The sequence below is a fragment of the Rhinolophus ferrumequinum genome, chromosome 7, assembly GCF_004115265.2.
Source record: "Rhinolophus ferrumequinum isolate MPI-CBG mRhiFer1 chromosome 7, mRhiFer1_v1.p, whole genome shotgun sequence".
Classification (NCBI taxonomy): Eukaryota; Metazoa; Chordata; class Mammalia; order Chiroptera; family Rhinolophidae; genus Rhinolophus; species Rhinolophus ferrumequinum.
In genome coordinates, this window is record NC_046290.1 from 56,767,131 (window position 1) to 56,782,139 (window position 15,009).

At 33.2% G+C, this 15,009-nt stretch overlaps 1 protein-coding gene across 2 annotated transcripts in view; it reads left to right on the top strand.

Moving 5' to 3' along the window:
- Positions 1 to 14,402, top strand: part of RASA1 (RAS p21 protein activator 1) — a 99,979-nt gene extending 85,577 nt beyond the window's left edge. The window contains exons 18-26 of one of the 2 annotated variants that reach the window (XM_033109930.1): positions 813 to 955; positions 2,721 to 2,836; positions 3,557 to 3,643; positions 6,115 to 6,182; positions 7,686 to 7,774; positions 9,435 to 9,512; positions 11,813 to 11,947; positions 13,098 to 13,227; positions 14,270 to 14,402. In XM_033109930.1, coding sequence (XP_032965821.1) covers positions 813 to 955; positions 2,721 to 2,836; positions 3,557 to 3,643; positions 6,115 to 6,182; positions 7,686 to 7,774; positions 9,435 to 9,512; positions 11,813 to 11,947; positions 13,098 to 13,181 — 800 coding nt within the window. In that variant the 3' untranslated portion in view covers positions 13,182 to 13,227; positions 14,270 to 14,402. Of the gene's footprint in view, positions 1 to 812; positions 956 to 2,720; positions 2,837 to 3,556; positions 3,644 to 6,114; positions 6,183 to 7,685; positions 7,775 to 9,434; positions 9,513 to 11,812; positions 11,948 to 13,097; positions 14,205 to 14,269 lie in introns of those variants that run through there. The other variant, XM_033109929.1, reaches the window with a different exon arrangement.
- Positions 14,403 to 15,009: the final 607 nt, after the last annotated feature.

The following is a 15,009-nucleotide window of genomic DNA, read 5'->3' on the forward strand; positions in this document are numbered from 1 at the left end:
TAGTTTAGTGTACCATGTTCTTTATTTTTTACTTTCTAATTCATTGCACAAAAGTTGAGAGTCAGCTGAATTTTATTTCTAGCTTCTGTAGATAGTAGGTAGTTCCCAAGCAATATAGCTGGGCACATAATGCTTTGTTAAGGCTTACAAATATGTCAGAATAACCCACTTTCAGCCAGCACTTTGACTCAGGAACAGTACTTGCTTATAGGTTTCCCCAAATAAACTGTAAAACTATTTACTCCTATTCATAGAAAATGTAAAAATAGATTTGTCAGGGACAATAAAGTGGTAATACATATTTTATACAGAGATTATCTTTTCTGGCAATATTTGTGTTTTTTAGGATTTTATTAAGTAAAAGTCATTAGTGCCATGTTTTAGGCTAATAAATTAGTTTATATTGGGATTTTTATGTTTATTTTTATTTGAAGATTAACTCAGATTTATCAAAGCATGCTCAGGTGACAGCAAATCTAGATTCTGTTCCTAGTTTTGTCACTAACTGGCTCTTTGGTTTTAAGTCACCTAACCCTTCTAAGCCTTTGTTTTTTCATATGAACGTGGTAGTGTTAATCCCTTCTCCTATTTAAGATCTAATGAAGTAATAAAGTCTTTTGAAGAGTTAAGTGTATAGAAATATAGGCGGTCATTATAATCAATACTTTAATGCTACATGCAAACAACCATACTTAAATGGTTATAATTGTTGAGTGAAAATGGTTGAGGAAAAATGAATTCATTCAATTTCCAACTGATTCACATTAGTACAATACTTTACAAATAATCTTTTCACTGAAATATTTATGTAGATGAAGCCACTACCTTATTTCGAGCCACAACACTTGCAAGCACCTTGATGGAACAGTATATGAAAGCCACTGCTACACAGTTTGTTCACCATGCTTTGAAAGACTCTATTTTAAAGATAATGGAAAGCAAACAGTCTTGTGAGGTAAGAATTTAATGTTTTAAGTATTTCAGCAAAAAGCATATTTTAATAGGTAATGCTTTATAGTTAAGTACATTTTAAGGAAATACATTATTAGCTTTCTAAAAAATTATTCATCATAGCAGTTAAACCTTTTGTAATACATTTGGAGAATGTTATGCAAAAGAGATTTAATGGTGACTTTATTGTGGGATTAAAATCCTCAAGTTGTACCAGAAATTCATGAAAGTACTTTATCATTTCTCTTACTATACTAATGATAAAATATATGCTACTTTCAGAAAGTGTGCATAACCTAAATTGGAGTTTTTGTTGGAGACTTGTTGTATAACCTAATTAAGTACTGCGTAGCATATCATAACATCTAGGTTTGTCCTTGAAGATTTTTTTTTTCGGGGGGAGGAGTATGAGGTAATCCTCTCAAAAGCAAGTAAAAACATCGTGTTAGGATTGATTAAGGCTTCAGTGTAAATTCATAATAAACTATTAAGATAAAGAATGGAATCTCACTTATATGGTTATTCTCATTTTACTTCGAAGGTAGCACAACTACAGAAGGAAGATATTAAATAATATTCTGTAGCTCTAATAAAAAATTAATAAAATAATGAAGTGCTTTTGATAATGTCCACTGGGAGCTGTTAAATATTAATTCTGCGTCATCAGTTTTTACTAATTAACTTAAAGGGAATAAGTCGATGACTTAGTGCTGAAAACCTGGGGTAACACCACAGTTGGCCTAACAATAAAAGATACAGAAATTCAGCAAGTCTGCAGAGTGTCTGGATACTGGGGATCCAAGCTAGGGAATGTAGATATATATAGATCATCTACTCCATTGATTTTAGATTAGAACTCTTAGATTTCAAGGGTTACTGGAAAAGTTTTGAGAAGGGTTCATGACTCTGCCCAAGACATTTGGTATTTTATTTGTTATTATCTCATTCAGAAAGCTTATTTTAATCACTTTTTTCCTCAAATAAATAGAATAGAGTTTATAATAATATTATAGCTACATATCTTCCCATTTAAATACCCCTATATATTTGTGAATATATGGCCACTAAAGTGGTTTTTTGGTCTTCTAGTTGAGAATGTTATATTTAAAATAAAAGTCCAATCCAGTTTATGTGTGTGTGTGTGTGTGTGTGTGTGTGTGTGTATAAAAATCTAAGGTAAAATCTGGTAAATGATAGAACTTTAATACTGGTATTAATCCCAAAGCAACCGAAAATTGTTGAATAATCATAGCTTGTTGAGTACAATTAACCTCCTTGCCATCGAAAATCCGCATATAAATTGTGACTCCCTCAACTTAGTTGTCCCTCTGTGTCTACTAGGGATTGGTTCCAGGACCATCTCTCCCCTTCCACCCCCCGGATTCCAAAGTCTGTGAATGCACAAGTCCCTTATATAAAAAGGCGTAGATCAGTGCATACAGTCAGCCCTCCATATCCTTGGGCTCCCAACCATCGATCCAAAACAGTACAGGTTATCTATTGAAAAAAGTCTGTGTGTAGGTGGACCTGTGCAGTTCAAATCCATGTTCAAGGGTCAACTGTAATGGGGAATTATGGTAACAAACCCAAGGAATTCCATAGAGCAAACCACTTAAAAATTCCCATGTATACCTTCCCCACAAAAGACTAATAATACACACTGAAAAATGGAAAAATAGAGAGCCTTGAAAACAACTGTTTGATTACCTTGATTCATTTGTGTTTATCATTGCCAAGATGCATTTATATTGATTTATTCCTTCTCTTAGTTAAGTCCATCAAAGTTAGAAAAAAATGAAGATGTGAACACTAATTTAGCACACCTATTAAACATACTTTCAGAGCTTGTGGAGAAAATATTCATGGCTTCAGAAATACTTCCACCGTAAGTTGTGAAATTTTAATTTGACAAGAATTGTGTATTTGGTTTTTGAAAAATTTGTATTCTCAAACATGTAAGCTTTCCCACTGTCCTAATGTTATGCTTCTCTGAAAAAATTAGGGTTTTTTAATCTTTACCGGATAAATTGTGTTTAAGGAAAAAGACTGAATCGAAGAAACCAGAGTGAAATATTTACATTAAATCATGTTTCCATGCAAGCCAATATGTCTGATATATATAGTAATTTGGGAAATGAATAGAGGCTTATAGTCTCAGATTTGAGGAGATGGTAAAAGATGTATGTATTTAGTTTATACTTGAGTATCTTTCTCGCTGTGTACACCAGAAATTGCTCAATATCGCTTAATGGCTTCCAGTGTTAGTGAACTCATTCAGGTAGAAGTAACTTAAGTCTACATTTATCTCCCCAGAACCTGTACTCATTAGCTCCTCTCTGTCCTCATCCCAATTTTTTTTCATATTTTTCATTAATATACAAGTAATATAAAAATGGTAAGATTTCTTCTGAAACAAATGTAAATCATTGGTTAATCAATTAATAATGAAAACTTACTTGATTCTCTCATTACTTTTAGCCAAGTGCTTTTTTGGGGGGAATGGTCTGTTGTTTTAAAATGTCATGTATTTAGTAAATTAAGCTTTGGGTACAGTGAGATCAGTATTTTCATTTTTTGTGTTGAGATGATTGTGTTATTTTTGCAGGACGCTGAGATATATTTATGGGTGTTTACAGAAATCTGTTCAGCACAAGTGGCCTACAAATACCACCATGAGAACAAGAGTTGTTAGGTAAGGCTCATCCATCACAGTATGTGGTACACATTGAGAGTCAGGTGGATAATTGTGAAAATTTGAAGACTAACAGTATACAGTGTACAATTCAAGACCTTTTTCTTTTATTCAGAGCCTTGTTGAATATTTTCTGAGTTCAGATGGCTCCTAAACGTCAACTTACCATTTTTTGGAAGTTACTATGTAATACTTAAATATCTTTCACATTTTCTAAAAACCTAAACATTCATTTATAGTCAGTTAACTATTTGGGATTTTTTTTTTTTTATCTAACAGAATGAGGTAGAAAGTTATATAATCAACAAAATCTGTAGTTAACTTCATATAGTATACTCTTCATACAGAGACATATACACACGTGCATATGCCTACATATATATAATATAGATAGGGAGGGAGGAGAGAATAAAAAAGAGATAATTGATCTAGTGCTAAAAATGAAAAGATCAATAACTGAACCATTTTAGATATAGATTAATTGGTTTGTAATAAAGAGTCTGTGACTCTGGGCTAATTTCCAACCAGAGCCTCTAGTTCTGACGCTGTGTTTGAGTGAGCTCATTATATGATAATTAGGAGGGAATGCTTAGGCAAGTCATAGAATTTTGTAACTTATGTAAGGGGACTTCATCATTGTTATTTTAACATATTTTCCCAATGAGGAAGCAGATCTGTAGAGGTTCAATTGTTTATTTAAGGTTATATAGAAAGTTAGTGACTTAGACCCAATCTAATATTCTGAACACTATTGCAGGTTTAGGTTAAGCACACCCCCACCTATTCAAGACAATTGGAAATTTAGTGAAAAAGCATCAGAGAATATAGTAGTCTAATGGTAATATAATTTATTATGTAGAATATATCCTGTTCTGTGTTTTACCCCGTAAAAAATTTAGCTAACCTCTAAAATCACCAATATCATACAGTTAGTTTTGAAATTTTATGTGAATCCGGCCCCCAACCTAAATTTTGTAAAGGCTTCTACTCTTTTTACAGATAAAATCTTAACCCTATCATATAAATATTTAAGAATTGTAGATTCTGTATTTCTTCGCTTTAGTATTGATTGTGAGGAATAAGGAAGAATTAGAAGCATATCTTTCAGCACAGCTTTGTGTGGTGTAAATTAGCACTTTTCTATAAACTGAAAATTTCAAAAACGTACTAATCAATCACAGCAAGAAATTCTGCTGTGTGGATTGATACTATAGGGTGTTTTAAGGGGCAGTTATGCCCAAGGTGATGATTTCTATCCCTAATAAGCTTTCAAATATATGTGTAGGTACCTAGTATCCCTCTTAAATTTAAAATTACCTCTAAAAACTCACAGAAAGTAGATTTGCATACTGAATATTTTATCATTCAATGTTGCCAGGTTATATTTCATATTCTAAGACCTGTGTAAGGATCAATATGTTCAAGCAAAATTTATGCAAGTCTTCATAAATTAATTTAAAAGAAACCCAAATTTAAAGACTTAATAATTATTGTATATAATTGCAATAAATGATGAGAAGTAACATACTTTCTAAGAGTCTAAAATTAGCAAACTGTCATATGTTGAAAGGTGTAAAAGCTGAAAAGTTGGGTTATATACTCTGAGAACAGAGACTGTCTCTATTATTTTAGCATCTAGAAGGAATTTTATCAACTAAGAGGTCAATTATTAGTGTGGATTCCTCTTAAAATAAAATTAAGAGAAAAATGGTCTACAACATAAAATCTCTATCAGTTACTGAAGGGGCAGGCTAGGAATAAGCCATATAAGCTTGCAGTTTTATATTATACATTGTTCTCTGAGTTGAGATTAGCAGGTAAAATTATATATGACAATGTTAAGCCACGTGCTTTTAGACTAATTTTTGTTTTTGCTATTATCTTGTAATTTAAGGACACTTTTTTAACTTTAGAAAGACTGATGTCTTTTTCTTTATTGCCATGAAAGCTTTTTAGCATCCTGTTGTGTACATTATAGTTTATCAAGAACTCACTTTTTCCCTAGTACAATGGATTCTTATTTTTATATGACTCTTCAACAAAATCAATACAACAGATTTTACTGAGTTGTTCTGTTTAAATACAGAAAGAGGACAGTGAGAGAATGGAAGTTTTAGGACCTTACGGGATGTAGCTATATCATTTTTCAGAAATCGTCAGTGTTCCTAAGGACACTGCTTCCTCAAAATAAATTTAAAATGTACTACTAGCTTGGAATAAATGAATAGTAGCCAAGACAGTAAATGTTACAGATATAATTTAAATCTTCCCAAATTTAAAATTCCAAATTTGGGAAAAGTGAATAATATGTTTTAAGACGATATGTATGTTCTTAATGTTAAGTTACTGTATTTTCTTAAAGCTGTGTTTGTGCTTCCCTATATTCAAAGTTCATGGTTCTGTAAGTATTAAAAATTTTGTTTATTATTTTAATGTAGTAGATTTCTAAAAAGCATTTCCCTCCCCTTCAGTGGTTTTGTTTTTCTTCGACTTATCTGTCCTGCCATCCTGAATCCACGGATGTTTAATATCATCTCAGGTAATCAGTTTTTGGTAAATTTTGAAATAAAAAAATAAAATTTTATACTATTTAGTAAGGTTACTCATTTTTTTCTTGTAAATTTGATTTTTTTAAATACCCATTTGTAAGACGAGTATAAAGTATTCCAAAGTATGCTTCCTTTTCTTTTTCCTTCCTTTTGCTACTTTACCTTTCTTCTCCTCTCCTTTTTACTTCTTACCCTTTCTTTCCATCTAATAACTGAAGCCTGAGATGGCATGATTAGACATATACGGTGCCACTTTTTTTCCATTTCTACCTGTGTCTCAAACTTCTATTATGATGCCTTTTTTCCAGTTTGTTACTTGGCTTTTTCAGGTTGGAAAGAACAGCTTTCTGTGTGCTATAGTTGCAGTAGTGTTCTGAATACTTAAAAAGAAAGTGGCTCTTTAGAGGTCAGAGATTGCCCATTAGAGATTTCTTGTCACCAATTATGAAATGTTTATCAGCCATTTTAAACTCCATGTTAACCCAGATTCTGTTTTGTTTATTACATATGTCCATTATAGAATCACTTTCAGATGTTGTAGGCTTCTTTCACAGAAAGGATGAGTTATTTGTGACGATGAATATAATAATGAGCCATTATTAAAAGATGGAACCTGAACCATTTTTATCTTAATAATTTGAAGCTCAAAGTTGTATTAAAAATATTTTGGAATTTACTTCTATAGCCATCACATCTGTTGTTATCTGCTATTGCTACTAAAGTGGTTAAATGTGTGATCTATTAAAATTTAAGGGTCTAGGATTCTTTTGAAAAGATGTATTTGAAGGGATTTATTTATTGGAATGTTGGTCTTGAACCACTAGGCAATACTATTTATAGTTGAGCAGCTTAAGATACAGACAGTACAATCTAAAATCCGGCAATCACGTAGACTTTATAGGTTTTTACTGTTAATTATGTTTCAGGGCTTATATTTAATAGCCATACTTTTCATTTACATCTTAGTATCTATATTCTGTGAGGAAATGTTTCCTGACTAATCTTTAAAATATTTTAGAAGTTTATTAAATTGCATGTTTTTCTCTTCAAAATAGAGCAGAGGTCCCAGACCTTATCTTTGTTATTTGTCTTTAAAGTGAATTATTTGTAGTCAGTGGAGGTTTGGAGTAGGGAATTGCTCAGGTTGTAAATTACTAACCTGAGTGGGTTGAAATTAGCTTTGTGAATTGTCACAAAGTGTGTATATAGAGTGACAGTTTGAAATACTATCAACCAGTTAGGAACTGCTGAGTTTTGTAGTTCCTTTTTCACAAAACTAGAAGCACTGATAAGTGGATTCAGTGTTTCTCCCTTTAGCTCAAGTTCTTTTGCATTATACAGGTCAAACATTTCAAAAAAAAAAATAAGTTCTGAATGGGAGAATGTTAGTATTTTTAACAGTAAAGAAATATTAATAAGTCCTAAATCTATAATGGTTTTAACTGGAAGTATGTTGGAGTTGGTCTGATTCACTATGCCCAATTCTCTTACAGATTCCCCATCTCCTATTGCTGCAAGAACATTGATATTAGTTGCTAAGTCCGTACAGAACTTAGCAAATCTTGTGGAATTTGGAGCTAAGGTAAAAACATTTTGATACAGTGTCATTCATGAATGAAACTTTGACATGATAAAATCATAAAAAATAGCTTAAATACATTTTCAACAGTGGGTATTTCATAAAGAGAATTTATATATATATATGATATATATATATATATAGTTGTTTTGTTTTTTGTTTCCCCCTTCTTCTGCTCCCCTTCCCCCAACTCCGGTTCAAGCCGTTGTTTCTTAGTCTAGTTGTGTAGGACACAGCTCCCTGGCCCATGCTGGTATTATTACTCTTGCGCTTCCTCCAGCTGAGGCAGTCGTTGGTCAGCGGCTCACAGCAGCCCACGGCCACTCACACTGGCTCCAGGCCACTCATGGCAGCCCACGGCAGCTCACGCCGACCTCCGGCTGCTCATGGCAGCCCAGCTCCTCACAGTCTTAGCTGTAGAAGGTGCAGTTCACTGGCCCATGTGGGAATCAAACCGGAGACCTCGGTGTTAGGAGCACGATGCTCCAACCACCAACCCACTGGGCCGGCCTGAGAATTTATACTTTTGTTGATATTTTTGTTTAGATTTTATATTTTAATGGAATTTTTAAAACCACATTTTAGCCACTATAGAAAACTATTTTCAATTTCCAATATACTCAGATTTTCCCACTTAAATCAGCATATTTTTAAATGCACTCCAATCCATTTTTTTTATTTCGCAATAAACATTAAATTTTAAAACTTGGATGAGTTTTTAAAACGCCTGTATGTGATCCCACTACTTAAGGATTTAATATTCTGGTATTTATACTTTGTCACCTGCTTTTGTCAATACGTATCAAATTTCTTGCTGTACCTGGAAATATATAACTGTTTTATTGTTCTTAATGATTATTTAGTGTGCCGTCATGTAGATGGATGTTAAGTCTTTCTTTATTGGATAGATAGCTTCCAATTTGTCACTATTATAAATATTGCTGTAACAAGTATCCTTATAATACTTCCTTTCAAACTTGTCCAGTTATTTCCTTTAACTTTGGAGTAAAATTACTAAGGACGTTTTTCATTACTTAGAGAAACTGAATAATTTTCATGTCTATTTCTTGGAAACTGAGGTTCTTACCTCCTTATTGAGTTTATTGCTTTTAAGAGAATTTGTGTTAATACTAAACCTGTTTTACAAGATAGCATATTTTCAAATAGACTTAAGATTTTAGTATGAAGAGCAGTTTATGTGTATGGCTTAGCTTTTGAATTTATCTAATCCTCAAGCAGTTTATGAGTAATATATTTTTCTATTGCAGCCCTTATCACACTATTTTAATTCTCTGTATTCTCTGCTACATTCGAACCTTAAGGTTGGGCTCATGTTTGTTTTGGTGCTTGGCAAATAGTAATTTCTCAGTAATTATTTTTGAATGAATTACATATAAGCATTTTGTGTCTGCTAGGCTATGTGTTCTGATTTGTTCTCATCCAGAATTGCTTTCATTAAAGTACTCCAGTTTCTCAGGATAGCTGTTTGCTTATATCAGAAGGCAAATACTGTCACTGTATGATTAAATCCTGTGAATATGTATTGCTACTGATGGACACAATTAGATTTATAAGAATTCTTGATGCATGTAGGTTTTTGTTAATATAAATCAGACAATAATGTTTGTTTTTGATGCATATAGTAAACTTTTTATGTTTTTAGGAGCCCTATATGGAAGGTGTCAATCCTTTCATCAAAAGTAACAAACATCGCATGATCATGTTTTTAGATGAACTTGGGGTATGTATATAATTTTTCAAGTACTTTGAGACCTGTAGTTAGGATAGCTGAGAATTAACTGATTTTAACAACCTTTAAAAAGATTTTCTATCCAGACTTAAAAAAAAACAAACAAAAAAACTGCTTATTTTTGTCTGTCTACCTTCCTAAACAAGTTGTTTTGTTTGACTTGTTCTTAATCAAGCAAACATACACTGTTGGGGGTTTTGAACTTGTGTCATTTTCTAGTTTCTGTCTTTCATTACCCTGTTATTCCACCTCACTGTTGTGACATTCTTTTGCCACTTTCGCTACTTGTTCTTGGTTGCTATTGTGTGGAATTTGAAACAAGATGGATGGCCCACAGTTCTCACCACGTTAAATAAGTAAATGGACTGCAGAATGAGTGTTCTTTGTGGCTTTCTAAGAGTAAAATACATGGATTTGGTGTTTCACTTCAGTCAGTGGGACTACTTATGCCTTATTTGGACCTTTATAAATAAAATTATGATTATAAAATTAAGAATAGGGGACAAAAAATAATTTCTAAGATCCTGGGTTTTTAGTATAAGTTAAATTTTCTTGATTATAAACTTTCAAATGTTGACTCAATTTAAAACCGAGTAAATAATATTAGTAATTCAGTTCATATCTACAGAAACCAGAAAGGGAACATATTGTATATGTGAATTTAGACAGGTGTATGTATGCCATTAGGAAATGCTAGGGTAGGAGACTGGAGGTGCTCATATTCTGCCTTACTGTATTCAGATTCAGTTAAAAACACAAGAACCACCGCACCCCTGTGCAGTCAAACCTATCAGGACTGCCTGTGGGCCCTAGTTTGCAACCTCCAGTTTAAAAAACACTGTGTAAGAAATTATTTACATCATAGCTCCATATTTGTAATGAAAGAAATAAAGGACCAAATGTTAACTGTCCATGATGTTTCCTCCATATGTGAACTCCTGGAAAGTTTTGAAGATAGAAATATTTCTAGTTACCAAAAAAATACAGTTGGTCAGTGATTGACAAGAACATTTTTTAAGGCATATGCTAGTTTTATCTTAAGCCATATTTCTAGGTTTTTGGATTCATGGTTGGGACCTCATTTTCCACAATCACAAATGTCTAAGTTCGGCTTTTTCTGTCACTTTCTTGGTAATGCCACACAACCTAGCCTTTCAAACAGCTTAGAATCCTAGTGTTCTACTACTTGCCCAGTCTCCTCATACTTTTCCTGTATTACCTATATAAATCAAGTTTATCTTTCAACTCACCTCAAAATCTCCTTCAGAAAGGTTTTGCTGAGGCCTAAGCCTGAATTCTTTTTGTTTTGCCTACTAAGTATCTTCTGCATTATCTTGGATTTTTAATTCTGCGTTGCTATGATCAGTTTACTTCTGTCTTCTCTACTAGACTGTAAGCTCTCTGAAGGCAAATACTAGTGTCTTTTATCTCTATAATCCTTCATTTACTGAATTAATAAGTGAATAACTGAGTCATTTAATAAATAAGAACATATTCTAATAGTATTTCTTTATACTATAGAAACCTGAGTGTTTTGCAGTTTTTAGGAGTATATAGCAAATATCACCACCATTCTGGAAAGGAATGAATGGATTTGTTCAAAATTACTGATAACCTGAGCCCATGTGAAATTTTATTCTAAGGCTCAAAATAATATCAGTATCTAGTGCTAATAAAGTACCATCAACTTACTATAGTGACTAAGTTACTTTATCAACTTTATCTGAAGATACCATAATTAACACTGATGATTTCCACACATTAGCAAGTGTTTTGGGCATAGTTCACAGATAATTATAGGCCTCACAAGTTCAAATCACACTTTTATAGTGTAGCTCTTACTTATATATGCTGATTAATTTGGAAAAACTACAGTATTTTAATGAAATTTAGTCTGAAAAAGCAGAGGAATTTTAAGTTTAGGTTGTATGTAATCCAGATTAGCAGTTAATATTACTGTTTGTTTGGCATGTGTTCCAGCTTACAAAAACACAAAAACAAAACTCTTTATAAAGTTTAGGAAACCCATTTATTTAGAATAACTTTAATACTGCACAGTCATTCTGCTATGCTGTGGAAGAAAATAGAACGTGGTTTTGATGTGAATACTGAGGCAATAAAATCTATTTCTCAGAATAAACACTGAATATTAAAATTGGATATATTGAAATGTAACAAGTTTAAGAGAATATTATGTGTTTAAAAGTCTATGTATTATAATCAATTAAGATCTTTTCAGAAGAGACTATAAGATTTCTATTTCTAAATGCAGTTTTATGATTCCCTTAAAGAATGTACCTGAACTTCCGGACACTATAGAGCATTCTAGAACTGACCTGTCCCGTGATTTAGCAGCATTGCATGAGATCTGTGTGGCCCATTCAGATGAACTGCGAACACTCAGTAATGAGCGCGGGGCACAGCAGGTAGGTCTCTGCTAGCCTTCGTTAACAATGGTTCATTAGCGTTTAAGCGGAATGTAAGCATAAGACTGAGAGGTAGCAAATAGTTGAATTATGGTCAATCTTTTCATTTTATCAGTTATATTACATTTTAAAAAATCTGAACCATAATCCAGTAAGATCTCAGCAGGGAAATAACAGGTTCAGACTAAGATTATATATTTTTCATACTGAAAAATGTCAAGTCCTGCTCTTGAGTCTAAATCAGTGTTACCTGTAATGAAAAATGATGTTCACTTCAGTGGCACGTGAGCTAATAAGTCAATAGCAATATGGGTTTTTCTTTCTCAAACAGTACACGGCCAAGTGTATTGTCAAACCCATGAGAATTATTCAGGAAGTTGGATGAAAATACTTCAAGCTCCAGAAATTCTGGAGTATGACTTTAGAAACTGCCGTTTCTAGTAAGTTCTTCCTGAGTCCTGACTATATTGGCCACCCATTAGGCAGGATCGTTATAGAAGAGATTAAAGATGGAGTTTTGCGATTCTGAGGTTTCTTCAACCTGAAATTCTAAAATCAAGTTTATGTAATAGTCTGGCTCATTAAGGTTCTAATCACTTTAGAAACTCAGTTAGAGTCTGTACCTACTTGTGTACCCATGGCATGTGTAATCTCTTCTTGCCAGACTGGGGCTGGGTTTATTATTTTACTTGCCTTAAAATTCTTAATGGAGGATTTAGTTCAGTTAAGACTTTTTAAGAAAGGTAAAGATGCCGTTTTAATTTTAGGCCCAATGTAATCATATTTCTTCCATGACTCTTCAAAGTGTTCACTAGGCTACAAGCTGAGTGCCCTTACATGATCTTATCGGGCATGTATGTAATTTATAAGGATAAAGCTCTTTTGGCAAGATGTTCTATCTAGAGATGATGTTCTGGCCTAAGTAAGTATGAGAATGCCAAACACAAATGAATTTCTATTCACTTTGGTGTACAAATACTCTATCTTAAAAAAAAAATTCAGTCCCTCTAATAGAAACTTACACAATTTTATGCTTTCAGTAGAATGGTAATGTTACAGCTTTTTTCAGATCCAAGTTTCCATCCCTGAGCTTCTGACCAAGCTTTCCATTCATTTACTAATTACTTTCATACTATTTTTCCTTCTCTAGCACGTACTGAAAAAGCTTCTGGCTATAACAGAATTGCTTCAACAAAAACAAAACCAGTATACAAAAACCAATGATGTGAGGTAGCAGCCTTCGCCCACGTGTTCTGCATGGATTCAGCATGCCCAACATGGTAATTCACATCAGTATGTCTCCTTTGCTCTTGCCAAAAAATAGCACACCTTTCCACATTCCAGTGATGTGTGAGCTATGCAAACAAAACCCTAGATGCTGCTGGTGAATAACTGTGCCAGCAGCTTTCTAAGCTATCTGTGCAGGATATTTGCACTTTTTCCACATATGGAATCAATCTTTACCAACCTCTGAGCCTTGGTGTACAGATCACCTTTCATACAACAAAATGCTATGACTGTATCTTGAACTGAGAATATATTTTCAGTACATCCAATTGCCAAAGTTTTGCTGTCTCTTGGAAAAAGAACTATGAAATCAACTGACAAGAAAAAGCATTCTCTGATGACAATTGAGTATAACTGGATTGCAGACTGTTCTTACTGTAACTTCTTCCTGATTAGGAATATGACCGTTTGACTGTTTAATGACTTTTATTTGTATTTACAGTTTCCAGAGTTTGCCATTATAATAGGAACAATCTTTGCTGTATACTTTTTAAAATACTGTGCTGTTTTTCTTGCTGGACTGTTCAAAGAAAATATATAGGATGGACCTATTGCTCATCAGCTTTATTTTTTAAACATGCCACTTATTTTGTTCGAATTGTCAAAAACTATTTAGATTTCATAATGCTTTTGTTAAATGTTTACAACAGTAAATAGTTTGAATTCAATAAATACTGGTCATTGTACTGATCGATGCATGTTACCCATTCAACCATTTTATAGAATACCAATTTCTTATGTTAAAAACAGCTGGAATGCTTTTTGTTCAAAGTATTAATTCCAAGTTGATTTTTTTTGATTATGCAAACAACCTCATCAGCCACTTAGCAGCTATCCCTCTTTGAACTTCTGACTACTTGTTGTATCTGCTGGGTATTTAGTTTGACTGTATAGTTTTATTTGCTTCTGTATGTGTATTTTTGTGAAGTATTCACAAGGGTTAAGTTAAAATAAAACCAAGGGATATCTTAAATAGTTTAATTACTTCTGTCTAAATACAGGTAAGCATTTAATTTTAGTTTCTTCCTCCTTTAGGGGCAATTCAAATTTAGTACCAGAGCAAGACCCAGGGAGAAGATGAAAACTTCAGATCATCTTTTTTGCTAATGGTCTCTTTTGAAGGATTCCACTCATTGTGTATTTGTTAAGCAACAATTCCTTCACTCCCATAATTGTGCAGGGGAGAGGAGGCATACAAAAAGTATGTAGCAGCATATCAAAGTGGGCAAGACAAGAACCAAGGGAGATACTGGGAAAAACATATCCCACAGTAAAGAAATTTGCTAAAGGCCTAGATTATCAGAGTACTCGTAACACTTAGTATTCTATCTCTCTGATTAAAATATAGGAAAAAACAAAGTGTTAACTAATCTAGGGCTTAAAAGATTTCTGCATAGTATAACTTTAAACTATTTCTATGGAGGAAGTTAGCCCTGGTGTAATTGTAATCACAGTTGAAGAGTGATAACCAAAATCTCAACACACCCTGTACTTCTTTTTCTTAAATGTCATCAGTTTCCCTCCTTGTCTCTGTATCTTATCATTTCCCTTTTCTCTATCCCTCCTGTTTTTCAGCTGTAGTACCACAGTATTATCCCACTTGGTCTCCTTTCTTGGTGTTATAGGATAAAGGACTGGAAGGGTTATGGGTACTGACATCTCTGAAAAAATTTCAGCATTATGCAAAAAGGTGCAAAATCCCATGCTAGACAATTTGGTTCTCTGCCACTAATCACACCTCAGTCATATCTGCCATTGCTCAATGTGAGTTGGTT